General features: G+C 32.1%; 3 protein-coding genes, 1 long non-coding RNA gene and 1 pseudogene across 7 annotated transcripts; 2 read left to right on the top strand and 3 right to left on the bottom strand.

Moving 5' to 3' along the window:
* Window positions 1-378: 378 nt before the first annotated feature.
* Window positions 379-2,842, bottom strand: LOC107928890 (flavanone 3-dioxygenase 2). The gene is made up of 3 exons (XM_016860169.2): window positions 2,240-2,842; window positions 1,742-2,069; window positions 379-855 (listed from the first exon to the last, which is right to left on the bottom strand). Exons 1-3 carry the CDS (start codon window positions 2,689-2,691, stop codon window positions 589-591), a joined length of 1,047 nt encoding a protein of 348 aa, XP_016715658.2. The 5' UTR covers window positions 2,692-2,842; the 3' UTR covers window positions 379-588.
* A 3,573-nt stretch (window positions 2,843-6,415) lies between these two features.
* Window positions 6,416-9,218, bottom strand: LOC107928908 (protein DMR6-LIKE OXYGENASE 1). The gene is made up of 3 exons (XM_016860199.2): window positions 8,685-9,218; window positions 7,210-7,537; window positions 6,416-6,862 (listed from the first exon to the last, which is right to left on the bottom strand). Exons 1-3 carry the CDS (start codon window positions 9,134-9,136, stop codon window positions 6,605-6,607), a joined length of 1,038 nt encoding a protein of 345 aa, XP_016715688.1. The 5' UTR covers window positions 9,137-9,218; the 3' UTR covers window positions 6,416-6,604.
* Window positions 9,219-10,392: 1,174 nt separating this feature from the next.
* On the bottom strand, window positions 10,393-13,531 carry LOC107928834 (uncharacterized; annotated as a pseudogene).
* Window positions 13,532-16,557: 3,026 nt separating this feature from the next.
* On the top strand, window positions 16,558-18,975 carry LOC121213688 (B3 domain-containing transcription factor VRN1). Of its 4 annotated transcripts, none has more exons than XM_041086612.1 (6): window positions 16,582-16,895; window positions 17,377-17,399; window positions 17,561-17,730; window positions 17,802-17,858; window positions 17,932-18,131; window positions 18,512-18,975. In XM_041086612.1, the coding sequence occupies exons 1-6, from the start codon at window positions 16,836-16,838 to the stop codon at window positions 18,758-18,760; spliced, it is 759 nt and encodes a 252-aa protein (XP_040942546.1). In that variant the 5' UTR covers window positions 16,582-16,835; the 3' UTR covers window positions 18,761-18,975. The 4 variants fall into 4 exon arrangements, with proteins under 4 accessions (XP_040942544.1, XP_040942543.1, XP_040942546.1 ...); XM_041086611.1 differs by having other exon boundaries at window positions 16,583-16,895; window positions 17,784-17,858; XM_041086610.1 differs by having other exon boundaries at window positions 16,558-16,895; window positions 17,286-17,730.
* A 6,232-nt stretch (window positions 18,976-25,207) lies between these two features.
* Window positions 25,208-25,783, top strand: LOC121213687 (uncharacterized). The gene is made up of 3 exons (XR_005909141.1): window positions 25,208-25,277; window positions 25,373-25,598; window positions 25,689-25,783. It is a non-coding gene; the product is annotated as an uncharacterized lncRNA (long non-coding RNA).
* Window positions 25,784-26,303: the final 520 nt, after the last annotated feature.

The raw sequence follows: 26,303 nt of genomic DNA, 5'->3' as shown, positions 1-26,303 counted from the left end.
GTACGGTTCACAGAGGGGGCGTCTCAGTTGGTGGTACCTGTAAGACTCGGGAAAAGTTTCAGTATGAGGCATGTGAATAATAATGGAAATATCTGAGCGTGAGGCAACTCGAACCACCAACTTGAGGCTTATAGTCCCTTTACTTGCAACCATGGTACCATTTGGGTTACACATTTCCTGAATCTTGCAATACCATCAACTGAGGCGCTCCCCTCCATGAATTGTACATAGCTCTCCGCGGAGGCTGGAAACAAAACTCGATATGGAGACAATACCTTCGGTTGTTGAGAATTCGGTTGGTTGACCGACGGACGATACTTCGAAGATTTTTCTTGAAAGAGTTGACTCTGTCAACAACATTAATTTATGAAAATCATATGAAAACAATCTTTTTATTCAACTTAAAATCTTACATATAATCACGTAGCCAAAACATACTAAAAGCATATAATCACGTAGCTGAAACATACTAAAAGCATATTTTTCTATATGATACAAACTATGTTCATTATATCATATGATGACAACTTGAAGCTGAAACTAAAAAACAGGTAATGGTTTAGAATCAGAGATGATAGAGTGCAGCAATTATTCGGATTCTGGCGTCTTGAAATGGTCGATTTGAAGGTTTTCAGCCTCGAGTTTCTTGTAGTTGCTGCCGGTTCGATTAATGTAATACTTTCCCCAGCTATATTCTTTATACTTCGCTGGGTTTTGCTCATTCACTAGCTCATCTAGAGGCGCCACTTTGACATAGTGGGAAGGGAAGAAGAATAACGGAATCGAAAATCTTTCCTGTTCGGAATTCACCACAACTCTGTGCTCCGCACTCACATAAAGATCATTGCTCCAGACCTGCAAAATGCCATCTCGTTTTAACAATATGATCTTCAAATTTGCCTTAGATTCAATCGAAAACGCAAGTAACTCGTCTAACTAGGCCCGAAACCGTGTTTGGGTGAGCCTAAAGTTCAGCTTAGTAGTTAAATGCAACTATTTTAAGGAAATAGCATATAGCAAATTTGGGTTTTGGAACCCAACTTTTTTGTATACAACATTCAAATATCAACATCTATAACCCTTTCCTTTCTCCTCAAGCTACCACTTTTAGAGGTGGAATCCAATAGATTCGGGGTTTGAACCCTGCAAACCCCTTTTCTTCTCCTAAAGAAGCATCATGGAACCCTTTTTTTGAGAGGTTGCATACAGTAGATTCGAGATTCGAATCCTAACATCTACGACCCCTTCTCTTATCCCTAAGTTACATTCATACCATCACTTTTAAGAGATGACATCCCGTAGATTTAAGGTTTAAGAGTAAACTGCACCTAAAATCACTAAACTATTAATAAGTTTACGTTTTGGTTATGTAACTTCAAAAAGTTACAAAATGATCACTAAATTATTTGAAAGTTTTTATTTAAGTCACTGAGTTGTTAAAATTATTATTGTATGGACTTTTTAATTTATACTGTCTGCACTAATTGAAAACTCTCATTTTTTATAGTTCAGTTTTTTTTATGAAACAACTTTGAATAGCACGAATTTACGAAACAAATCCAAACAATTCAATGACTTAAATGAAAATTTTAAAATAGTTTAGTGCTCATTTTGTAACCGTTTAAAGTTAAGTGATAAAAATATAAAATTACTAATAATTTAGTGAAGTTTACCCAATTTAAACCCCAACAACCAACAATCTCTTCTCTTGTCTCCTTTGTACTAATAAAAGTAAGGTTACCTGAAGAGCATCAGCAATATTAATGATGTAGGCATTTGGGATTGGTTTGATAGGAATCCACTCCCCATCTGATTGCCTCCTAATTTGTAATCCACCGACATCGTCCTGAGCAAGAACAGTTAAGGCACCACCATCCCTATGCCTACCGACGCCAAGTGCTAGCTCGGGTGAAGGGCAAGGAGGATAGTAATTCAGCCTCAACATACCAGTTTGGTGTTTAAAGAAATCACTCAACCGGTTAGCAGGCAAACCTAAGCTTAAAGATATGAGTTCCAGCAATTTGAAAGCCAGTTTCTCCACCTCTCTACAGTACTCCTGGCATGTCTCCCTATATAGACACAAACATATTGCATCAAACAAGCACAAACCTACATACATACAAACATATATACCACCAAAATCTTAACTGAGCTTAATTTAAGTAAAATATTCAAGTGAGAATTCATTCAGACATTCAAGCAAGCATGTTGTGAGAAAAAATGTAAACCCTTTCTTCACCTAAACTCAGGGGGATTCTCAGGCCATTTGTTACTGTACGTCCTTATTTCCTCATCATCGGGATCCGGCGAAGCTGGGAGAAATGTTGGGTCTTCAATTAACATATCAAAAACCTCTTTCCAGTCTCTAACATTCTTAGTATGTTCTTCATCATGGTAACCCGTAAAATTCAAGTCATCTCGCTTAGCTTTCCTTTTTTCCTCTATGGGAAGATCGAAGAACGCTTTAGCCACCTTCTCGACTCTTTGGCGTAATTCCAAAGGCACCCCATGGTTGATCACTTGAAAGAAACCCCATTTCCGGCACGCATTACCGATCTCCGAAGCCAGTTTTTCGATTCCTCCGGTGCCGGAAACCGACATGTCGATCACTGGGATTCCATCGACTTCGATTGTACTTGATTTTGGCCTTTGTTCTGGTTCTTGAACAAAAGCTTGATCGATTCCTCCCATGGCGATCCTTTATCAGTGCAGTAGGTAGATAGTTGACAATGTAGCTTAGCAAGCTTTATAACCATTGGATTCCAAAGAAATTTTCTTTAGAAAAAAATATTTTCGTTGGTTGGTGGTGGGTAATAAGAGAAGGAAATGTACACAAATAATTAGCGTGAATTGGTTTATTAAATTATTAGTCATTTAATTTTAAAATATTATAAAATCACCATCAAATTATTTGAAAGTTAAGTGCGCTTTAAAATTATTGTTATATGAGATTCTCTGTCCGCACATTCTACACCAATTTAAAATTCTCATTTTTTTTACAGTTTAATTTTTTTCATGAAATAACTTTGAACATCACGAATCCACGAATCAAAATTTAAACAGTTTTTTTCTCCAATCTCCATAATTGACAGTCGGATTGACTTGGATATAAGGTATGTTCTTCTTCTCATTGAAGAGTACTAATCCATCCTACCAATCATCAAATTGTCACTTGGAGCTCACTAGTCAAACTTAAAAAAAAAAAACTTAATAGTAACTTAAATGAAATTATTTGAATAATTCAATGATCATTTTGTAACTTTTTAAAGTTGAGTGAATAAAACATGGGTGTAGTTTACCAAAAAATATTCATTTTGGTACATGAAAAATAAATAAATAATGCTTATTTCAACTCGGTTTAGTTTTAGTATTTTTTGCTACTAACCCTTATATTGGGTGCAAGTTGCGAATTTTGTCATTTTAAATACTGTTTTTTTTTAAATTTCAGTCTTAACACAATCTGTAACTGTTAAATCAGTTAATTAAATTCTGCTAATAATATTGTATTATGTGTAAGAGGTGGATTTAGTCTTTATTCTCTAATTGATCATTTTTAGTTGTTATACCTTTTTAAAATTTATTTAAATAATAATCATTAAATTCACTAATTAAATTATGTAACTTTTTTGTTACTAATACGTGGAAATAGCAATGTGACATGATATTATATATGATAATCTATTTGTCGTATAAGATTTTGGAAAATCAATAATATTTAATTAACATATTTAATCGAGTTAATTACATTAGACATCCTTAGATTTTGACCATCATTCTAAATTGATTCCCAAACTCTAAAATGTTTTAATTACATCCCTAAACTATCGATGTTATATCAATCAGGTTCTTTCATTATTAAAAATGTTAATTTAATCGTTAAATGACACGTCAAATCTTATGTGGCTAAATTTGAAATGAAAATTTTAAATAAATAGTAAGTTATCGTATATCTTTTAAAATTAAAAACTACAAATAAAAAAAGTGAATGATAAAGCTTTTGTAAAAGCTTTGAAAACTTCAAAACTAATATTTTTAAAACATTTATTTTTACAATATTCATTTTTCTTAAAATTTTTATTTTAAATTATGTTACGTAAGATATTACATGTCATTTAACAATTAAATAAATAATTTTAGTAATGAAAGGACTTAATTGATATAACATCGATAGTTTAGGGATGTAATTAGAATGATTTGAAGTTTAAAGACCAATTTTAAACGAGAGTCGTAGTTTAGGGATTTTTGGTGCAATTAACTCTATTTAATTGCTACCGTTGAGTTTGGAATGAAATATCAAAATCTATTTTTTCAAAATTCAAAAAATTAAAGAAGATAAAAATGAACAAATTAAAATACATAAACTAAGTCCATAATTTATGCATAATATATGGACTAATAGCATAATTTACCCTTTAACTTTTATTGAATAATTAATTGGCGGTAGGTAATTAGTGGGTTTGCCGTGTGGAACCAGGTTGGCTTCATCTTGTATCTTGCTCTATGGTACAAGATATTGTAATAATTTCGGTTTTCAATAGTTTAACTTTACTTTTAGTCCCTTCACTATATTAAAATTCTAGATTTAGTCTACCTATTTTGAGTTTGATGGTATTTGGTCTTTCAATTTTTATAATGTTATAAATATGCCCAAATTGATAATATCATTAGTTGCTATTATTAAACTTTAAGTATTTAATTGACATATAAATTTATTATTGATTAATTTTTATTTTTATCTTTTTTGGATTTTCACGTGATAATGACTGAATGGCAAAAGAAATTCACTTCACTTTAATAGTAGCAACTAATGATTTTATCGATATGAACTAGAGGTGCTCATGGGCCGGGCCCAGAAAAAACTGGAAATATGGGCCTAAAATTTTGTCCAGGCCAGGCCCGAGAAAAAATTCAAAAGCCCGAGCCCGGCTCTGCCCGGCCCATTTTTGCATAAACACCAAAAATTTATTTTAAAAATAAAAAAAATTAAAAAAAGTATTTTAAAATAAAAAATAAAAAATATATTTATTATATTTGGGCTGGGCCCGGGCCAAAAAAATGGTGCTCGAACGGGCCTCATTTTTTGCTCAAGCCCATATTTCGGGCCTATATTTTTACCCGAACCTCCCATATTTCGGGCGGACTGTCGGGCCGGCGGAGCACCTCTAATATGAACTAATTCATAATTAAGAACTAAATTATATCAAACTAAAATAGAAGGGTTAAATCTCAAATTTAAACAAAATTAAACTTTTTTAATTAAAAGATAAATAAATTCACTGTTTTGATTAAGACATGTTACATTAATCCTTTGCTATGACGTGTTTCTTAAAATGGAATTGGATGAATTAATTTCCCATTTCCATGATTAAGTTAATAGGGAAAGAAAAAAAAATTTAAGCATTCTCAATCAAACCAATTCGATTTTATTATAAAAAATTAATATTTCGAATCTAGGAACATAATTTAAAATTTTAAAATCGATTTAATCGAAAATAATTTGAATAAGCAATTCAAAATAATATAAGCTTGAAGTAACCGAAATCGAAAATTAGTTTAAACATGTAATGATTTATTCTAAAAAACCTGAATTAACTTAAATAAAAAAAAATTAACAAATCAAAATGATTCGAAAATTTTAATATCCGAATTTATTTGATTCGATCGAAATCTGACACATCACGCTAAATTGACAAGTTTACAAATATATGCAATAATTTTGTTTTGGCTTAATACATTATTTGGTACCCAAGTTTAACACTTTTTTTCTAATGTAGTACATTTATTGTTTAAGTCTAATATGATACTTGTATTTGACAAGAGTCATATATTTTGATACAATGCTAACTTTTTAGTGTTTATCTAATTTGTAATCTCGTACGATGCACAGATCGGTTGTTTATATTAAATTTCTAATATTAGTTTTTGTTTAAACTTTTTAATAAAATTGAAAAAGTAATTTAATTTTAAAAATATTTAATATTAAAATAATACAAAAAGTCATTATGGTTTAAATATTAATATTAATATAATATTATTAATAATTTCTTACAAGTTATTTATTATATATATTATTAAATTAATTTTTTAATGTGAATTTTTTTTGTTATTTTATATTTATCTTTGCTCTACTTTAATCAGTCAATGTAATTAACTCTTATTATATTTGAAAAACATAAATTTAAATTGATAAATGTTATTCATATTTGTATTTAAAAAAAACTGTATTTTAAGCTTAATAATTTAATATTCACTAATTTTAATATTATAACATTAAAAATTAATTTAATTAAGTAAAATATTAAAATAAAAAATAATTTATTTAAAATCAAATTTATATTTGACATATAAAAAATTATAAACAAAAGTAATGTAATAACTTTAAAAAAATTTAAAAGGTAAAAGAGTAAAAGAATAATTTACCCAAATTGTAAAACCAACCTCATATTGCAATATATATATATAGGTTTGATTAACTAGAAGTAGAACTACTAAGTATAACCATTTGAAAATTAGAATATATCTAAACTTAAACTAGAATAAATCGGGACTGAACTAGTATCCCGAGCAGCCCCAACCTTTTCCGACCGTCCGAAAACGGCAAAAATTAGATGATCTTAAAGTCACTAATTTGGATGTTTTGGACCTCAAGTTTCTTGTAATTACTGCGGTTTCTAGCCACATTGAACTTCCCAAAGTTGTATGGTTTATATTTGGGTGGGTTTCCCTCGTTCACAAGCTCCTCCAATGGCTTCACCATCACATAGTGAGAAGGGAAAAAGAAGATCGGAATCGAAAACCTTTCCCGTTCCGAGTTCACCACCACCCTATGCTCCACGCTCTCGTAAGCTTCGTTGCTCCAAACCTGAAAATCCAATATCATTTGACCATCTTTGATAGTTTCGTGTAAAACCATAGTATTTTTCATCAATGCGATCATACCAACTTTAGAAGCAAATTGTTATGAACTCAATAAATATATATGATACTAAGCAATTTTTTGACAGAAAATACTAATGTTGTCGATGATTGAACTAAAACTTTTAAATTAAAAAAGCAAGAGGATTTAATAATAACTTTTTAAAATATAGGGACTGATAGGCATATTTTGACCATTTAGTTAATTTTCAGATTTGCATTTTGTCTTAGTCTGCCTCAACAAATCTACATGCAAGAGCTTGGATAAATTAGCCCAAACTAAACTGAAGTTACCTGAATAATATCACCAACATTGATGACCAAGGCATTTGGGGTCGGTTTAACAGGAACCCAGACACCGTCCGATTTTCTCTTCACTTGTAATCCTCCGACATCGTCTTGAGCGACGATGGTTAAAGCACCGGCATCCTTGTGTCGACCTACACCGAGTGCTAGCTCGGGGCAAGGGCATGGAGGATAGTGGTTAAGTCTCATCCTGCTTAGTTGGTCTTCAAAGTAGCCATTGAACCTATTAGATGGCAAGCCTAAGCTCAAAGCGATGAGTTCCAATAGCTTGTAACCCAGCTTTTCAACCTCTCTTGCATACTCTTGGCATACCTCCCTGGCAAACATTAATAGACTGGATTAACATGGGGCGTAAACTAAACACTTGTTACGATTCCATTTGAAAAAGAGCTCGCATTCCACTTGATCATTGTTAGCCTCAAGTTAATATTGAGCAAATTGAATTTGAGTACCCTAATGGGTTAACTTGAGGTTCATCTCGTACTTTAATCTTTAATTCGAATTCAAACTCAAATATAAATAAGTAAATGATCTTAATCAAACCAGCTTGAGCAATTTCATTTCTATCTTGAATCAAAATAGTTAAAGAAACTAATATGATTTGTTAATTTATAAAGCAATTTTAAACAACAATCCCAAGATTTCTATAGGCAGCTAAACTATCAAATTCTACTACTGAACAGTCATAAGGGTGTTCCTACTGAGCTCAAATATTAACAAGTTTGAACTTGATCTGAAATTCGGAGCTCATTACTCAATTTGAGCTCGATCAAACATCTATTTTTAAGTTATTTTTAAGTTTAATTTATGTTCGAGATATAATCAAACTATTCAAACTTGAGCTCGATTAAACTCATTTATCGGTTTTCGTTTTCAAACTAGATATTACTAAATTTGAATTTAACTTGATTGATAGCTTGCTCCTCGAGCTCAAGCTCGGCTTGATAATAACTGAATTGAGTAAGAATATTTTTCTATTCAAACTTGAACTCGAATAGCTAATGCTAGTCTCGTTTACACCCTAATCACAGATTTGATCATCTCTACCAACCAATCTATCAAACACACCAATGGGAAGGTTGATAAAAGTACCATAAGGCTCCTATAGTAGGAGTCGGATTACATTTTACTTCATTCACTCATAAAATGGGTAAATTAATCATTGTAGTTTAGATTAAAAAGTAAATTGACCATATTATAAATTTCATCCATTTATAATGTTAAAAATTATTCTTGTAATTAGTATGCGGTATATGCGCATATGCGACACATCATGTGAAATTGTTTGACTATTCTTTTAACAGAAAGATTATTTTACTCTTTGATATGACCGGTAAAGAATAATTTTTATATATATATATATATATTAGTAAATACGTACAAAATATAATCTAACCAGTGCATCCAAGAGTTTACTTTTACCTAACAACATTAAAGAAAAGCGCCAATGAAAGATTAATCACCTAAACTGTGGAGGATTCTCGGGCCACTGATTACTCAACGTCCTCATTTCATCATCCTCAAGCTCAGGCGAAGCTGGCAAAAAGGTAGGGTCTTTTATCAAGAAATCAAACACTTCTTTCCAGTCTCTAACATTCTTTGTATGTTCACTTTCATAGTACCCCATGGGATTCACTTCATCTCGTTTAACCTTACGTTTTTCCTCCATGGGTTGATCGAAGAATGCTTTAGCTGCTACCTTAATCTTATCGAGCAATTCCAAAGGCACCCCATGGTTGATCACTTGAAAAAAACCCCAATTTTTGCAAGCGTTTCCTATCTCTGAAACGAGTAGGTTGATGTCTGTAGTGTGGGATAGTGAAAGATTGATTAATGGGATTCCTTCGATTTCGATGGTATCGAGGTTGGCTCGGTGTTGGATGGATTGAATGAAAGCTTGATCCACTTCTCCCATGGAGATTAGATTGATGATGATGATGTTGTTGAAGTTTCTGCTATAGAAAGCTTGCTTTAAAAGAAGGTTAGTAATATTATGTGGCTATGGCTTATTATATATCACTTAGTTTTACATTCATTGAACATGGACGCTTTTGCTAAAAAAAATTGTAAACTGAAAACTGTAAAAATATTAAATTATTAGTAAATTTATATTTTCATCACTCAATTTAAAAATGTTATAAATTGATCATTAAACTATTAAAAGTTTTCATTTAAGTCAGTGGTTGTTTTTTTTTTAGTCGGGTTAGTGAACTTCAAGCAACGATTTGATGATTAATACGGTGAATCAATACTCATTGACGAGTAGAAAAGTATACTGCGTGTTCAAGTTGATTTGACGATCGGTATCAGAGATTGGAGACGAAAGTTTTTTACATTTTGGTTCATAAATTCATGACATTTAAAGCTGTCTCATGAAAAAAAAAACGAATTGTAGAAAAGAAAGAAAAATAGAGCTTTCAATTGATGCAAACGGTGTGAGCAAGAAAAGGCCGTACATCAGTGATGTTAACATCCAGTGACTTAAATAAAAATTTTTAAATAGTTTAATGATTATTTTATAACTTCTTGAAATTAAATAATTAAAATGTAAACTTTATTAATAGTTTAGTGACCTTATTGTAGTTTATCCAAAAAACAAACATATAAAAGAATAGGTAAAAATACTTGGCAGTCCCTCTAATATAAAAAATTGAACAAATAAATCCCACTTTGGATAGTAATTCTGAAAAAATAAGAGATCATCCAAAATTCTGACGTGACGTGTATGTTAACACAAATTTAACATGATAGGGTATAATGAATTTTAATTAAAAATATATATCATACATACATTGAACATAGACATATATATGAAATCACATAGTTTCGCATACATTTAACATGGACAGTTTTGCTAAAAGAAACAAACATACAGTCACACCAAGAGACCAAAACCCAATGCCTTCTCTCTAGATTCCTCCCTTTCTTTATATGCCAAAGTTATAATCAAAGTTTTCGGTCGGATTAATTTAATAAAAAATCAAGTCCAATCATCCGATTTAACTCGTTTTTTCACTTAATTCTCAAATTAATCGATCTAATAATTTTTTTCGAACCGATACTTTAACTGATATAATCTAATGCAAACAACACTAATTCTAACTAAGAGTTAATTTGGAGTAATAACTAAAATCTCTATTTAGCTATTAAGTAACACGGGTTTTGAACTCTACTCCCCTTCCCTAATATTGATATTGTAACAGCAGGAGAAACGGTTTCATTTCCAAGTTGCTAGTGTTGTTTGAATTGAACCGGACTAATCAATCGAATCGATGAGTCCTGCATGCATACCGTTGGTTTTCACAACTGCTCTCTCCCCCATGGACTTTCATTGTATGTGTTTAGACTTCTTTTAACCTATTTGCTGTAATTGTTCTTTTTCTAATGAGATGGCTTATTTATTATTATTATTTTTAAAATACATTTTCTCTGAAAGAACCAAGTCTGCTATTTGTGTGGAATTGCGTAAATTGTACTTTGATCTCTGTATTTTTGAAGGGTTAATGTAATTTCGTGTTCCACTCTGGTAGATGAACTTGGTAACCAACTGTACTTTGCTACCTGAAATGCGATGACGATTCGCTCTAAAATTATATCGCATCATCAATAGAAATTTTGCATAGAGAATTCGGGTTTTCAAGTTGCCGGCATCGAGGTCGAAAGGACTACACAAGACAAATATTGGAGTCCATCCTAGATTTTGCTCACCGCGGTGGCCCGATCATCGTGGAGGTGTTTGGAGAAGGACTTGGCTTTCTCCTGGATTGATGCTTGTGGAAGTGCTTCATGCGAATCCACGGTAGCGCTCTCACGGCTGCTACGTAGGCTTTGGTTACATAGGATATGCCTGAAAACAGCATCAAAGATGGATCACCTTAGCTATTGGAGCTCGAAAACAAAGGTAACTGCAAAGAAACTAACCAGTGATAAAGTTGCTCGATACAGCTTCCGTATAACATGTCATGATTGTGCCTTAACTCTTATTAATTTCGCCTTTTCAACAGGATCCTCAGGCCATTCGATATTCATTATATCATCACCATCATCATCATCGGGATCTTCAACTCGAACTTTGTTGCCATTAGATATACAGATTTACCAAGCATCAGGAGGTGAGACACCGCTAAACAGCACGTTTCCGAAACCAGCTGCAGCATACACATTATTTTAAATTCAGTTCGTATCCAGAAACAAACATCAAAATGCTCGGAAAAAAAAAATAAAGAACATTTCGATACATGAACTCCCTCCGGGTGGAGTGACTCTAGCCTTCTAGTAGTTCTTTGGATTATGTCGTTAACAGCTAATCCGGCCAATGCATTTATGAACCTGAAAAAGTTGTGGATTAACGACACCAAGCAGCATCGAATATAAATAGTACTGCAGAAAATACGGGAGCCATACTATATAGCCATTAATAACTCAGTCGGGAAATTTTCCGAGCTAAGGTAAAACGAAAAAGAAACAGTATTTAGTAAATTACCCGACAGCCATATCCGCATACTTTCGAATACTTGAATCATGTAAAATTTTCATCTCGTCATGACTGTCCTTGGTCTTTCCTTTGGCTGACTCCAGATCATTTCCATCCATTCCGGAATCGGAAGTGAAAATTAGTTGGATTTCTTTAAGCTTTCCCTCATACATGGATTTCTGTTCGGTTGGTAATGTTGTTTTTCTTCGATTAAATAGAAGGGCGTAATGGCTGGATAATGCTTCCAGTTCCTAACATCATTATAGTTCAGCGATTCGAAAAGATTATAATAATTTGAATCGTTAAATTCCAACTTCGAGGATAAGAAGCTAAACCTCCAACTGTTCTGAACCTCCGTATATGTAGAACCATTGATTGAAACTAACTTTCTCTAATAACCGGTCCTCCTCAGATGATTGTTCGTTTCTCTTTAGTGTTCATTTCAAGTTCTATACCGGTTTCATTGATTAGTAACTCCATAGTCTCCTTTCCTACATACTCGAGCACTTGCATTCCCTTTGTTGTAAAAGGTTTTCTGGTCTTAGAAAAAAAAAGATGAGGATTTTACGAGATCATCATGGCATTATTAAGAAGGATAACAAGGCCTGCACAAACCTTGATCAATGATGGTGCAACGGAACCAGCAGGTAAACCTCCATGGTTCATGGAATCCGCAAAATTTACAGCAGAATGCTCGAGCCTAGAAAATACAATGGAAAAACGTTATGACATTCGGAGATAGACCATTAACACGAAATCTAGCAGCAGCCTACGTTATTCGTGTTTATATTAGCATGGAACTTTCCATTCTCAAATTATCTATCTACGGCATTTGCATGTTCTAAGTACCAGGAAAAATTTCTACTCAAAGTCTGAACAAGAAAACACAAAACATAGGTTCAAACACAAACAAGAAAACTAAACTCTGCTGGTTTACTATCATCTCAGATTAGTATAGTTTCAAGGTATCAGAAGGTCAAATTATTGTTTTAGTCCCTCAACTATAATCAAATTGGAGATACAATCTTTGTACTTAATTTGGCATAAATTGATTCTTTACTTTTATATCATTAGTTAGTCGTAGATTTTTTTCTTAAAAGCACCTAGACTAACTTGCCACAGTGATTATATCTAAATATATGTTATACCTTTACCTTAAGCTCCCTCACCAGACCATCCTAGGGGCCTGGCGATACAACCTTGGCAGCTCCTCGCCAGAGAAACCTGATTTCATGCCTAAATATCATATTTAGTGAGCTTATACAATCTGCAAAAGATATATTGGGAAACCTCCTTGACAGCACCCATCAGTTCAACACATCCGACAGCTAGGCCCTTCAGGTCAATTCCAACAGTGCCTTAGGCTAACACATGCCACCGTATCACTCCATCCCGAAAAGGAAGCTCATGTGGTTGGAACCCACGTTCAGCCTCCATTCTCCTATAAATACCCAATAGTCTTGGCAGCTTGAATACCGCAATAGTCTTAGCAGCGTTCTCTGCAACCCCAGAAGCCTGTCACAGCCATATGTTATCGAAGATCTAAATTTCACTTAAAAACCCAGAGATTCAAAAGAAAACAGATCTTTAATTCGAATACAAAAAAACCCAGAAGTATTAATAAAAGGGAAAAAAAAAAGAGAATAAAATTACATTGAGAGCGATCTCCTCGGCGGCAACAGCGGCGGCTTTTTGAAGATCAGATAGAACAGAGAAAGTGGAGAAAACCCAACCACCCCAACCTCCTCCATTCTTTGGTCCTTCTTCATCTTCTGGAGATTCCTTTTCTTCTTTATCTTCCATTTGTTGTGGAGGTGGAATCTTGGTAGCTTCCATTTGTTTTTTTTTTCGTATCAAAGCTTGAAATGGAGTAGAAAAATTACTAAAAAGAGATCAAATTTTGGGTTGAATTTCTTTTTCCTGGGTTTTGTTTTAAAGATTGAAATTTGCATGAGATGTGTGTGAATTAAGGGAGAGCTTGAAGTTTGGTTGGTGATGATGGCGGTAGCGGTTGTTTACAGTCGAAAATGGACCCGCCAAACGGCAATTCAAATGCGCGTTTAAAAGCAAAATCTCGCCTTTTCTCAAACGACGCCGTCCGGGTGATCCCTCTATATTAAAGTAAATGAAACGTCTGCGTTATGTGGTGATTGAGCATACTTTTTTGTGAAGTACACTGAGACTAAATTATTAACAAATTTACGTCTTGATCACTCAATTTAAAAACAATTATAAAATGATCATTAAATTATTTAAAAGTTTTTATTTAGTACATTAATATTATACGAAAATTTTTATCTAAGTCAATAAGATGTTAAGTTTCTTTTAAATAATAGTCTAACTAGCGAGTTTTAAGTGACGATTCGAGTGGAATAACATACATCAAATCCAAGTCGATTTGATAGTCGATGTTGGAGATCTGAGAAGAAAGCTTCACAGACTTTGGTTCCCAAATTCATAACGTTCAAACTTATTTCATGAAATAAAACTGAATAGTAGAAGAGAATGGGAATGATAGTTTTCAATTGGTACAGATTAGCAATTTTAACAATTTAATAACTTAAAAGAAAACTTTTGAATAATTTAATAATTATTTTGTAATTTTATAAAACTAAGAGTTAGTTTAGATGGGTGGTGCGTTTACCTACGGTTAGTGTAAAAACAGTGGTGACAGTGAGATTAGATACTGTAACGATACTGTAGCGTGAGACAAAAAGTAAGCTAAATGCACCGCACCGCACCCAATCGGGCATCCAAACCCACCCTAAGTAACCAAAATAAAAGCTTAACAATAATTAAAATAAATTTTAAAAATAAAATATTTTGAATTTAAAATCCAACTCGAGCAATTTACCAACTTATATATATATAAATAATTTATTAAATGAATTATTTTATTTTCAATTATTTTCATTATGTTGGGCGCATGTGATTCTGGCATGGTCTAATCCACCCTAGCTTGACACGTTTTTAAAGTATTTTTATATATTATTTAAAGTATTAATTAAATAAAAAAATATTTTGCTGAGAGAGTTGATGGGTTCACGACTCGGGACCACACTGTCTTCTTTTGCCTTTTGACTCAGTGATTCTTCCTTTTTCTCACACTCTTCCGACTCAACTCACTTATGAAAACGAGTCCAACGGATTTCAATTTAAAAATAATAATAGTAAATTACACACAAGTTGATACGTAAACTTATGTTTCGATTATTAAATTTTCAAAATTTTCAAAATGGTTATTAAAATATTTAAAAATTTTTATTTAAGTCACTAAACAATTAATTTTTTTAAGTCATTACACTGTTAGTTTCAAAATAGTAACAAAATTAATACTAAAAGAGTTATACAATATTAAAATAATAATAATAAAATAGTAGTAATATAATAATGAACTTATAGCATAACAATAGAAAATCAGTGGCAAAACAAAAAAAAAACCATAGTTTCCTTTTTTTTTTGCAATTTTGGGTCGAGTCGAGTCGAGCCTGAGCAAAAAAAACTTACCCAAAATCCGACTTGTTTAGAAAACAAGTCTTTTTTTTGTCTAATCTCATTTTTCAAACTTATATTTTGTTATTTTTCAGGTAGGCATTTGGGCAGGGCCATGGCAAATCTAGTACATCTAAAGGAAACATAATTACATCACTTGGTGTTTTGGCTTTTATTTTTCCAGATAATTTTAAAAATATTGAAGATTAAATTAATTTATTTTAAAAATCTTGAAAAATTTTATGAAAAAAAAGATAAATTTAAATTAAATCACTTTAAATTATTTTTAAAATAGGAAAAATGTTAAATTATATTTAAAATTTAAGGTTCGTTGTGTCATACATCCTCAAACTATGGCTAGGATCTTAAATTGGTTCTATATATCAAAATGCTTTAATTGAATCTTCAAAATATCAATATTGTATCACTCGAACTAAGGGCGAAGGTAAAGGGCAGGTAGGTACCCTCCCTCATATGATAGATAATGGTAAAATTACATGTTAATATAATGGTAAAATTACTCTTTGATCTCTCAAAAAATTTATGATTCATCCTTATCCCCTACTAAAGTAATTTTCTAACTTTACCCTTGACTTGTGTTTTTCCATTAAGCTAGCTATTAGAATGAGCATTAAATACCAGTTGAAATTCGATGAGCATATTTAAAACACATTAATCAAAATCATAATCGCATATGTACTTGGATTTTACAAGTAAAAGAATAAGAAATAGCCCTCATAAATTTTATAGGCACTGCTTTTTAAACACGTTAGACCCAAGCTATTAGTGTGATGGCTACACACGTGTTCACAATTTGCTCGATATACTTTAAATATGCTCAACATCAGATCCAAATAAAACGACCAGGCTGATGGAAGTAACCAATCAATACAATACTGATATTTTGAGAACTTAAATAAAATGCTTCATAGTTCAATGACCAATTTAAAATTTAGATAATAAGTCGTGGGTCCTTGTACTATTTTCAAGTTTGAAATTTAGTCTTTTTCCTTTTATTTTTAGTAATTTATTCCCTCTACTTTTTAGATTTTGAAATTTAGGTCCAACTATTAACATTGTTAAGATTATTTTGTTAAATGTAAGTTCATTATAACACTATTTTTCAGTTACTTTGTTATCAAATGAGTATTTTTATATATTAAATGTCACACCAATAAATTTAATAAAAAATTTTAATTGTATTATCAATTGAACTTAAAGTTCAGATATTAAAATCTAAATTTGAGAAAAGTACAAGGACCTATGACATATTTTAACAAAAAAAAACTAAAAGAGCAAAAGGGCTACTAGGTGGGACACACGTTGGTCGCCTTCGTTTAAGAAAGGCGCGACGAAGAACTCAGTAGTGAGTAAGCGAGTTCAGATTGTGGTTCAACTCGGTTCAACTTTTAGGGGAAGTTGAGTTTTTTTTTTTTGGAGCTTTAAAAGCAGAAGCAGCAGTGAAGACCAGATCTGAAATCTCCATTTTCTCTCTCTTTGAGCTTTCTTCTTCGGTTTATCTCTGAAGTCTTATCATTTCAATCACTGTGCTATACACACACACACACATACTTTGAAGAAAAAAAAAACCTTTAAAGCTCTCTTTGAAACTCAAGCATCACTGTATAATCTGATCATCTCTTCAAATATGCCACGCCCTTTTTTCCATAAGCTTATTCTCTCCTCTACTCTCCAAGATAAGAAACTGGTAAATTACTAAAACCCCTAATTTCCTCTCTGGGTTTATAATTTATTTGATTCTTGTGTGTTTTTTTGTGTGTTTTAATTTCTCAATGTTAAAACCCAAGTTTTTCTTTTGTTTTGAGCTCTGGGTTTGTTTTATTTTCCTTTGTTTTTGTAGATTTCAGTGTGTTTTTTGAAATTTGATTGTTTGGGACTTGTTAGAGTTTTTGTTTGCTTGATGTTGAATTTTAGTTCATTTTAATGGATTTTTTTGTTGATTTTTCTATGTATTCTTTCATGGATGTTGGTGAAAAAGCTTGTTAGTTAAGAAATTTCTCACGATGTTTATGAAAAAATCTGCAAAAATTCCCAATTTTAAAGAACCCTAATTTTGGATTTTGGGGGTTGTCTGCAGAGGATCCCTGATAACTTTGTTAAGAAATTCAAGGATGAACTTTCTGTTGCAGCTGCTCTCACTGTCCCTGATGGTCATGTTTGGCGTGTAGGGATTAGGAAAGGTGACAACAAGGTCTGGTTTCAAGAGGGTTGGCCCGAATTCCTTGACCGATACTATATCCGAATAGGATACTTTTTGATCTTTCGATACGAAGGGAATTCGGCTTTTAGTGTTAGTATCTTTAATTTGTATAATTCTGAAATAAACTATCAGTCTAATGCTCTTCTTGGTAGTCAATACAATCATGGGAAATCGTATCCGTTCGATGAACTCGAAGACGATGAATGCATGTCTTCAGCTATGCAGCATTTGTTCGGGGGATCCAAACTTAACCATTGCGTTAATTGGAGCGGTGAAGTTAACCTTAATGCAGCAAAAAGCGCGAATAATCAACCTATTCGAGGTATGGTTCTTCGTTTAATGTGCTTGAACTTAAGATGATTCTGCTAATGGAAGTGAAATTGCGTACTTCAGGTTCAGAGACGCCACCACCAAAGAAACCCGGGAGGAAAAAGCAGAAGTTCGACCCTAGTAAGTGTTCTTAAGTTTTTGCAGTATGGAAGGGATTTGCGATTTTTCTCACCGGTTGTTTGGTGAAATGCAGATGATCAGGATTTGTCTGTTGGACATGAAGACGATTCGGAAATGCGGTATAGGTTTTACGAAAGCGCTTCAGCTCGAAAGAGAACCGTGACAGCCGAAGAAAGAGAAAGGGCAATGAATGCAGCCAAAGCATTTGAACCGAGTAACCCTTTCTGCAGAGTTGTCTTGCGACCATCGTATCTATACCGGGGATGTATCATGGTGAGGCATTGAATATAATTGATAAAAGTATCATGGAAGTCCTTATATTAGAAGTCAGATCGCATGTTGTTTCTTTGATTCAGAAAATGGAGAAATTAGTCTTTTTTTACATTAGATTAAAGAGCAAAGTTAAGTCTTTTTTTATTTAAAATCTCATTATAACGTACAAGGATTGTTTTTAATAGTAAAAATGGACAAAGTTTTTAATAGAATGATCAGTTTGCTTTTTGATCTAATATATAGAGATAAATTTTCCCGTTTTTTAGTAGCGGGAGTAAAATGTAATCACTTTTAGTACAATGACCTTCATGATTCTTTTACCGAATATAATCTTATTTTGGTTCCGCCATATTGCACGTTTTTTAAATGTTCTCTTGCAGTACCTACCATCTTGCTTTGCCGAGCATCTAAGTGGGGTTTCCGGGTTCATTAAACTCCAACTTCCCGACGGGAAACAATGGTCCGTTCGATGTCTTTATAGAGGAGGCAAAGCTAAGTTCAGCCAAGGATGGTATGAATTCACAGTGGAGAACAATTTAGGGGAAGGAGATGTTTGTGTCTTCGAGCTGCTTAGATCGAGGGAGTTCGTGCTTAAAGTGACTGTATTCCGTGTAATGGACGGCGCCTGACTAATGCACCGATCTCAATACAATGCCAACTAAGTTAAAACCGGCGGCTTGAGTGGACCAGCCGATACGCAACTCTTTTTCAGGTGACATGTTGACTGAGCCTAGGAAAGTGAAATACAAAAAATTTTGTGGCTTGATTAACTTTGTAAATAGATTGTTCATTGAAGTTGACGTTGAACTGGATTTGAAAAATGGGGTTTTAAGCTTGATTATCATCTGTTTGATTGGTTTAAAATTTTCATGGCATATATATATATATGTATGCATATGTATTGTGTTACTTGTACTTTTCAATGGGTTTTTTAGGTTAAATTTTGTTGTTAATCCTGTATTATGGTTGTTAATTTAGTCCCGTTTTGCTATTTTAAAAATTTTATGCGGCAATATATAATTATATGTATAATATCATGTCAGATTGTTATTTTCATGTATTATTCACAAAAATCAACTAATGAATTTAGCGATTATTAGTCAAATTTGGTCGGAGAATATAGACTAAATATTAAACTTTAAGTGGAATTTAGGTTAAAATGTGTTGATTGTCTTTGTAATTTGACAAAATTTGGGATTTGATCATTGTATTTAAATAATAAAAATTAAGTCTTTATTTTTCTAATTGAGAAATCAGAGTCTTAAGCACCATCATTGTTAGTGTTTTCCATTAAAATTTATTAATTTGGCACCTTGTTTAGGCTGTGTTCTTTAGTTGGAATAGAAGTTAAAAGAGAGAAAATTGTGGGGTTATTTCACACGCATAAAAAAAAACCCCACCTATTTACACTGCCTGGTTTCTGTACCTTTTTAAAATTTTGTAATTGGGTCCCTTTTACTTTCGGAAATTTAATCTTATATTTATCTGATTTAAAACTTAGCATTTGTTAATTGATTTCCGTTAAATTGAACTTGAAATTCTGAATTAAACCTTTGAGTATTAGAATGATACATATTCAAATTTAATGGAGGGAGACTAAATTTAAAAAAGTTGAAGAGTAGAAGGACCAAAAGCAACAACTTGAAAGTCTATAGCTTTATTTGTTTGCTGTAAAGAGCTGATTCTAAAAGATTGCAGTGTTCAAATTACCTTTTTCTTCTTGGAATTTCTCTTTTGTGCTTTTCTAGGTGTCCAACATGATTTTTTTTAAATACAATATAAATATGCAAATAATTATATAAATTTAATAACTTTATAATTTACCTATTTATTTAATATTTGCCTTTGGACACCCAAACATGTTTTTCCAGCAGAAATTTGCTACTGTCCATCAATTTTTTTATAAAAGTGGTTTGCAAATTGTGATATTATTCCAAAGTCTAATATAAGTGGGGTTTAGTCCACAAGGATTCGGTATAGTTGGTAAAGGTTGAGATTTTGAGTGCGTAACTTCAAGTTTCATAATGCGCAAATGTTATGTGTGATTCTCTCTTGTCAAAGGCAAGAAAAAAGATTTAGGAAGGAGTTATATTTGAACAATAAATTCTTGGAGGGCTAGAAGATAATTTCATCATTATATTAATTTATAATTTTATAATTTTTCAAGGGGCTTAAAAATAATTTTACATTTTGTTGCGGAAGGCCCTTGCCGTTTAGATTTGCTCTGGTTCTCTCCTAGATTATTATAGGTTTAAATCTCACGTATGTAACATTTGGTATGGATATATTTTGATTTTCAATCCATTATCGCTTTGTATCTTGTTGTTTCTAGTTTTATTTGATTGGACATTGTTGAGAGGGCCTGGCTCCTTTGGGAAACTAAGAGCTTGTTTGGTTTGGTGTATTGGCTAAGCCAATACACCCCTAATCGGTGGGGCCCACCTAATACCAATCTAAGACGCCGTTTGGTTGAGCGTATTGCTAATACGCGTGTATCCCCTTACTTCCCTAATCGGTGAAAAACACCGATTTCTACTCCCCCCCTTATTCTCAGATTAGATGACCCTACCCTAAACCTTCCCTCTTTTACCCCTAATCGATCCCCTCTGTTTCTCTTCCGTTTCCCACCTTCATCCGAATTGCTTCCTTGTTTCATTGCTTTTTCCCAGTATTATTTTCTTCCCTTTTCTGCCGATTTGCTCCCCCGATTATTTTCTTTTCTATTTCGGCCGATTTGCGTCATCGGTTAGTCTATGTTTCCCGATAGATTAATATCCTTTGCTATTGTAGATGAAAACCAATACTTTCGAGGTAAATATGATCTATTGTTTTTATCTAATCGGTTTCCCCTTTTGCTTTTTTCAGGTTCTTCATTGTGCCCCGATTTGCTAATAGGTTAGTTTTAGCCAATTTTATTCTGTTTGTATTGCATGTTGAATTGAAATGTGTTTTCTGTTGTTGGTTAGGCTTAAGAAATGCATGCCGTTCGAAGTTGTTCTCTCTTCTCTGCTAATCTTCGATTTCTGTTTGTTCTGTTGTAATTTTCGAGTCCTTTTCTGATCTTCAAAACCGCGAATGAGATTTCTTCCAATGTTTGTTTGTTTAAGTGCCTGAACTGAGTAGCAAAAATAGGTAAGATCATTGAGTTCTTTTGGTCCTCTGAAAGTAGCAAAAATAGGTAAGAATGCTGCTCAAGTTTTGTCAATTTGATTTGCCTTTTGCATCTTGCTCACTCTTGATGCTCTATAAGGAAAAGAAAGAGACGGAAAATGGGAGTCAAAGTAAATGGAAATTGTATTGAGAAATTCTGGTGGTAGAGACTAAGAGAGTATTAGTGGTTATAAGAAGGTGGGGAACTGAAAGAGCGTCAATACTGAGGAAAGGCTTAAAACTTGATATGCAAGTGATTATAGGTATAGACCATAAATCCATGAGATAAATTGAGCTTCTAAATATATCCGTACAACAAAAAACCCTAATAGAACCTTAAAGCAATATCCATTATTCATCCTTGTTGGAAGAGATTGTCTTTAGAGTTAAATTGCATATACCCCTCCTTCCTTGAGTCAAAATAGATGACCTTCCCAATGAACAGAGATTATGTCATTGATCTAGAATTAAAAAGCTCATCACCAAGTTATTTCAATCCATCAACTTATTGCAATCACTAAAACACTTGTAAGGTGTGTAATGGAAAAAACATAAGGCTCAAAGATGTCCGATGAAATAATTTAGTGTTAGAATTTGCAATTTGTGTATCCAAGGCTTGTTCATTTGTTTTCTGTGTCATAATCATGTTTAAGGTGTCATGTATTTATTATAAGTTTTGACATTTTAAAAAAAAGTGGTGTTATATTGATTTTGATATGCTTTTGTGCTTGTGTAATATTGTATTTTAGCTATTTTTCTTGTGTCTGTTTAGTAACAATATTATCTCTACTTTTGCCCATAAATTTTGTCGTAGTCTGGTTTTATTTTGTGAAACTTTTTGATGTTGAACAAAAGTTTCCAAATCTTTATTGAATTAAATTAAATTATCATTCATATTTGAAAATTACTCCCGACTCATTCAGACAATAATAGTGCCTCAAATCCTCTTTTGTTTGTTTGTTCTGTTGTAATTTGGTCATCTGAAAGTAGCAAAAATAGGTAAGATGAAAATGTTAGATGATAACGAATGTTCAAAACAATTTATAATGTTAAGAATATTGAATTTCATGCTGAGTGCAGATCAGTGAAACTAGAAGCTGTTAGATGCAATTTGTGTAGTCTGGCTTTGGGGTTTAGGGGTGAAGATACTGATACTGGTACTTAGAGGTCTTTCATGTATTCCATTTTTTCTAAATAGTTAATTAGGATGAACAGAAATATGATTTTTTTAAGATATTAAACATTTTGGAATTTGACAGCTTGTTATTGATTGAATAGGATGTTTGATATGAGTAAGAATTTCTATTTTCTTTTTGTGTTTTAATCTATGAATTTGGGCAAAATATGAATTTGAGTCATATGTATATAACTACTTTGTTGTAAATTACGAATAAAATTTGATATTTTCAGCCTTTGATAAACAGAAAAGCAATGATGAGTTGGATTTTCCAATCAGTGTAATATGATTTTTTTCTTCTAACCAAGCTATCTATATGTTTATGTTTAATTGTAGGTCCAAAGTTCTGAATTCTATAGTCAAACTTCTAATGTTTCATCGGAACTTTTTAAAAAGCAATAATATTTTTGCAAAATTCCCTACAACTACCTTTTATCAACTTGTTACAGTCATTAAGTTCTATTGTTGGTTTTTGAACTTATCAAAGTACATTGTGTTTGGATCATTTATTAAACATAATTATGTATTTTCTGCTAGTAATATCACAAGATTTTGTTGGTTTGTTCTGGACATTGTTTTGATAGTCTGCTGGAAAATGTTATTTTAGTTTGTTAGTGAGTATAAGATGAAACTGTTGTGGAAGATGAAATGTTATTTTAGTCTGCTGGACCTTGTTCTTGATTTGTTAGTCTATAGAATTTGTTATTTTAGTTCTTTTGGACCTTGTCTGCTGGAAAATTTTGATTTGTTCTTGATTGGGACGAGTATAGGATTTGAAGAGCATGTGTTTTGAACATAGGCCATGATAATACAAAGGAAAAAGTCAGCCATTAAAACAAGCAAGTAATTACTTTCAGTTTCAAATAGCATTCAAAATAGGCTTTCCTCATTTGCTTTCAAAAAAATGCTGATGTTATTGAAAAAACTTGTAAAAGCAAGTAATTAATTTCATTAAAATACCTTACCTTTCAAGCATCACTTTTCATGCCCTTCATGATGTTTTAGGGTGAAAGTTTGTAATCTATTTACCAAAGCTAAATTATAATTATATCTTTCTTTATATGACATTTCACCGACCAAAGTAAGCTAATTTAATGTGATTAATTGCTCTCTTTTTATTATGGTTTACGTCACTATCGCTCAAACCATATTAATTTCGTTTACTTTTGTCTCTAATTTTTTTTACATTGGTATTTAAATTATTTATCGATTACTATTTTTAGTCAAATAATTTAACGAGTTTAAAAAATAAATAATTCATCCGATTATTATTTTTATTCATATTTAACAATCTTAAGATTTGCTTACCTAGTTTATTACTTGTATAATATTTGTCATGAGAGCAATTTTAAGTTAAAATTGTCACTTAATCCAATTTAACAAAGTAAAAGGATTAAATTTTTAAAATTATAAATAAATAAATTAAAATTTAAATGTGTAAAAAATATAGAGACGAAAGAATAATTAAACCAAAAATGGGGCTTGTGACCTAATCTATCAAAAAAAAATTCTTCATGCGGCAAAGGTTGTTATTATTTAAAATAGTACAGGTAATTTATTATAAATTCGATGTTTAATTAAATTATAAATATTATGATACTAATAATGAGAACATTATTAATAACATAAATATAATTGTAATTATTATAATTTTTATCTTTAATATTAATAATTTGAAATTAATAATAAACATGAAACCTGTTTGTTAAGTATTAATGTTGATATAATTATTATAATTTTTATCTTTAATATTAATAATTTGAAATTAATAATAAACATGAAACCTGTTTGTTAAGTATTAATGTTGATATAATTTTATGTGGAGAGAATTATATTTTTATATTAATTAATAAAAATTATCATATATATCTAAAATATACGTAAAATTAAAAGATTATACATACACCAACAATGTTTTTTAGGGTAAATAACATTAAACCAACAATTATACATACACCAACAATGTTTTTTAGGGTAAATAACATTAAACCAACAATTATACATACACCAGCAATGTTTTTTAGGGACAATAACATTAAACCAACAAGTAATTTTAGGTCAATTATACATACACCAACAATTAATTTTAGGTCAATTATACATGCTTTATAATTTCTTTATTGTTTGGGTGATTCATAAAGAAATGAAATTAAAGTTGCAACGATATCATTTAGTATCAACTATTTTGCTTCGTGTGTTCTAAATTTGTATTGTTTATTTTTATTTTATAATGTGTAATTGCAACTTCAATTCATTGATAGTGTGTGTTATAATTTTAATATGTTGCAGTAATGGCTCGTCTGCCTTTAATTGCACAAAGTGTGAGGCGTAAAAGAATTGGTCTTGCTTTGACATTATGGTTGGAAATCTGTAGAATTGCGATTTGGTTCTTGTTTAGAATGGGTGCCAGCCTTAGCCTACAGACTTATCAACCAAGGATTAGGTCCTACACCTTAGATTTTTATGCAAAACGGGATTATGTGAAGAGGCTTGTATATGCTAGTGACGAGACTTGTATTGAACAAGTTAGGATGAATAGAACTGCCTTTTGTAAACTATGTGAGATGTTAGAATCGATAGGGGGATTGAAGTCGTCAAGGTTCATGCTTGTTGATGAGCAAGTAGCAATGTTTTTACATATCATCTCCCATCACCTGAAAAATCGAGTTATCAAGCATCACTTTAGAAGGTCCGGGGAAACTGTAAGCAGAGCATTTCATAGTGTTTTAGATGCTGTCATACGCTTACAAGATGTCTTATTTAAAAAGCCGGAGCCAATTACAGCCGACTCTTCTGACACAAGGTGGAAATGGTTTAAGGTAGTAGACTGAGTTTTAGATATAGCTTGTACAACATTTAGTTGACTTAGATTTAAATTAGTATTCTAACACAATGTTTTATATCATGTGAATAGAATTGCTTAGGTGCTCTTGATGGAACCCACATAAAGATTAGGGTGCCAACAGCTGATAAACCTAGATATCGAACCCGAAAAGGTGACATAGCAACAAATATGCTAGGTGTTTGTACACCTGATATGCAATTTGTTTATGTTCTTCCTGGTTGGGAAGGTTCAGTTGCCGATGGACGGGTGCTCCGAGATGCCATCAGTAGAAGACATGGACTTAAAGTTCCTCATGGTACAGTGTATACTTAGAGGAATTTGAATTACTCATTAAGATCAAACTTTGTTTGCTGAATTAATCATTTTTTAAAAAATTATTTTATAGGTTGTTATTATCTAGTTGATGCTGGATACACAAATTGTGAGGGATTTCTTGCACCATTTAGAGGACAGCGATATCATTTGAACGAGTGGCGTCAGGGTTATCAGCCAAGTTCTCCGCAAGAGTTTTTTAATATGAAACATGCCTCAGCACGTAATGTCATTGAAAGATGCTTTGGCTTATTAAAACTTAGATGGGGAATACTTAGGAGTCCATCGTTTTATCCTGTAAGGGTGCACAATAGAATTATTATTGCATGTTGTTTGCTCCATAATTTTATTCGAACCCATATGAGTATTGATCCCATTGAAGCGAAGGTGGGAGAAGGATTACCTACTAATGTGGTGGATGACGATGAACCGAATATCACAAATATTCATCCATCGGATGCTTGGGCAACTTGGAGGATGGAACTAGCCAACCAAATGTTCGATGAATGGCAAACATCTAGAAATTAGTTAGGTTTAGGGACAAATTGAGTTTGAATTGATTTGTTGATGTTATTTTATGTATCTAGTTTATGAAACTTTGGTGGTCTTTGATTAATATTCTGTATTGTACTAAACTTTGTTGAATTATAATTTAATTATCTTTTCATTCAGCATGTGTTATAAATTT

The sequence above is a fragment of the Gossypium hirsutum genome, chromosome D01 (assembly GCF_007990345.1).
Source record: "Gossypium hirsutum isolate 1008001.06 chromosome D01, Gossypium_hirsutum_v2.1, whole genome shotgun sequence".
NCBI lineage: Eukaryota > Viridiplantae > Streptophyta > Magnoliopsida > Malvales > Malvaceae > Gossypium > Gossypium hirsutum.
The sequence above is the reverse complement of the archived record's forward strand: the minus strand, read 5'-3'. Positions and strand labels throughout refer to the sequence as shown.

What these genes read in the sequence shown, in the direction of transcription:
- LOC107928890 (XM_016860169.2), bottom strand. Translation starts at nt 2,691, where the DNA reads ATGGGAGGAATCGATCAAGCTTTTGTTCAAGAACCAGAACAAAGGCCA. An exon ending in GAGAATCCCCCTGAGTTTAG is followed by an intron (nt 2,070 to 2,239) that starts GTGAAGAAAGGG and finishes GTGTCTATATAG; the next exon opens with GGAGACATGCCAGGAGTACT. An exon ending in ATATTGCTGATGCTCTTCAG is followed by an intron (nt 856 to 1,741) that starts GTAACCTTACTT and finishes GGCATTTTGCAG; the next exon opens with GTCTGGAGCAATGATCTTTA.
- LOC107928908 (XM_016860199.2), bottom strand. Translation starts at nt 9,136, where the DNA reads ATGGGAGAAGTGGATCAAGCTTTCATTCAATCCATCCAACACCGAGCC. An exon ending in GAGAATCCTCCACAGTTTAG is followed by an intron (nt 7,538 to 8,684) that starts GTGATTAATCTT and finishes AATGTTTGCCAG; the next exon opens with GGAGGTATGCCAAGAGTATG. An exon ending in ATGTTGGTGATATTATTCAG is followed by an intron (nt 6,863 to 7,209) that starts GTAACTTCAGTT and finishes TTGGATTTTCAG; the next exon opens with GTTTGGAGCAACGAAGCTTA.
- LOC121213688 (XM_041086609.1), top strand. Translation starts at nt 16,836, where the DNA reads ATGCCACGCCCTTTTTTCCATAAGCTTATTCTCTCCTCTACTCTCCAA. An exon ending in GAATAATCAACCTATTCGAG is followed by an intron (nt 17,731 to 17,783) that starts GTATGGTTCTTC and finishes TGCTAATGGAAG; the next exon opens with TGAAATTGCGTACTTCAGGT. An exon ending in TATACCGGGGATGTATCATG is followed by an intron (nt 18,132 to 18,511) that starts GTGAGGCATTGA and finishes GTTCTCTTGCAG; the next exon opens with TACCTACCATCTTGCTTTGC.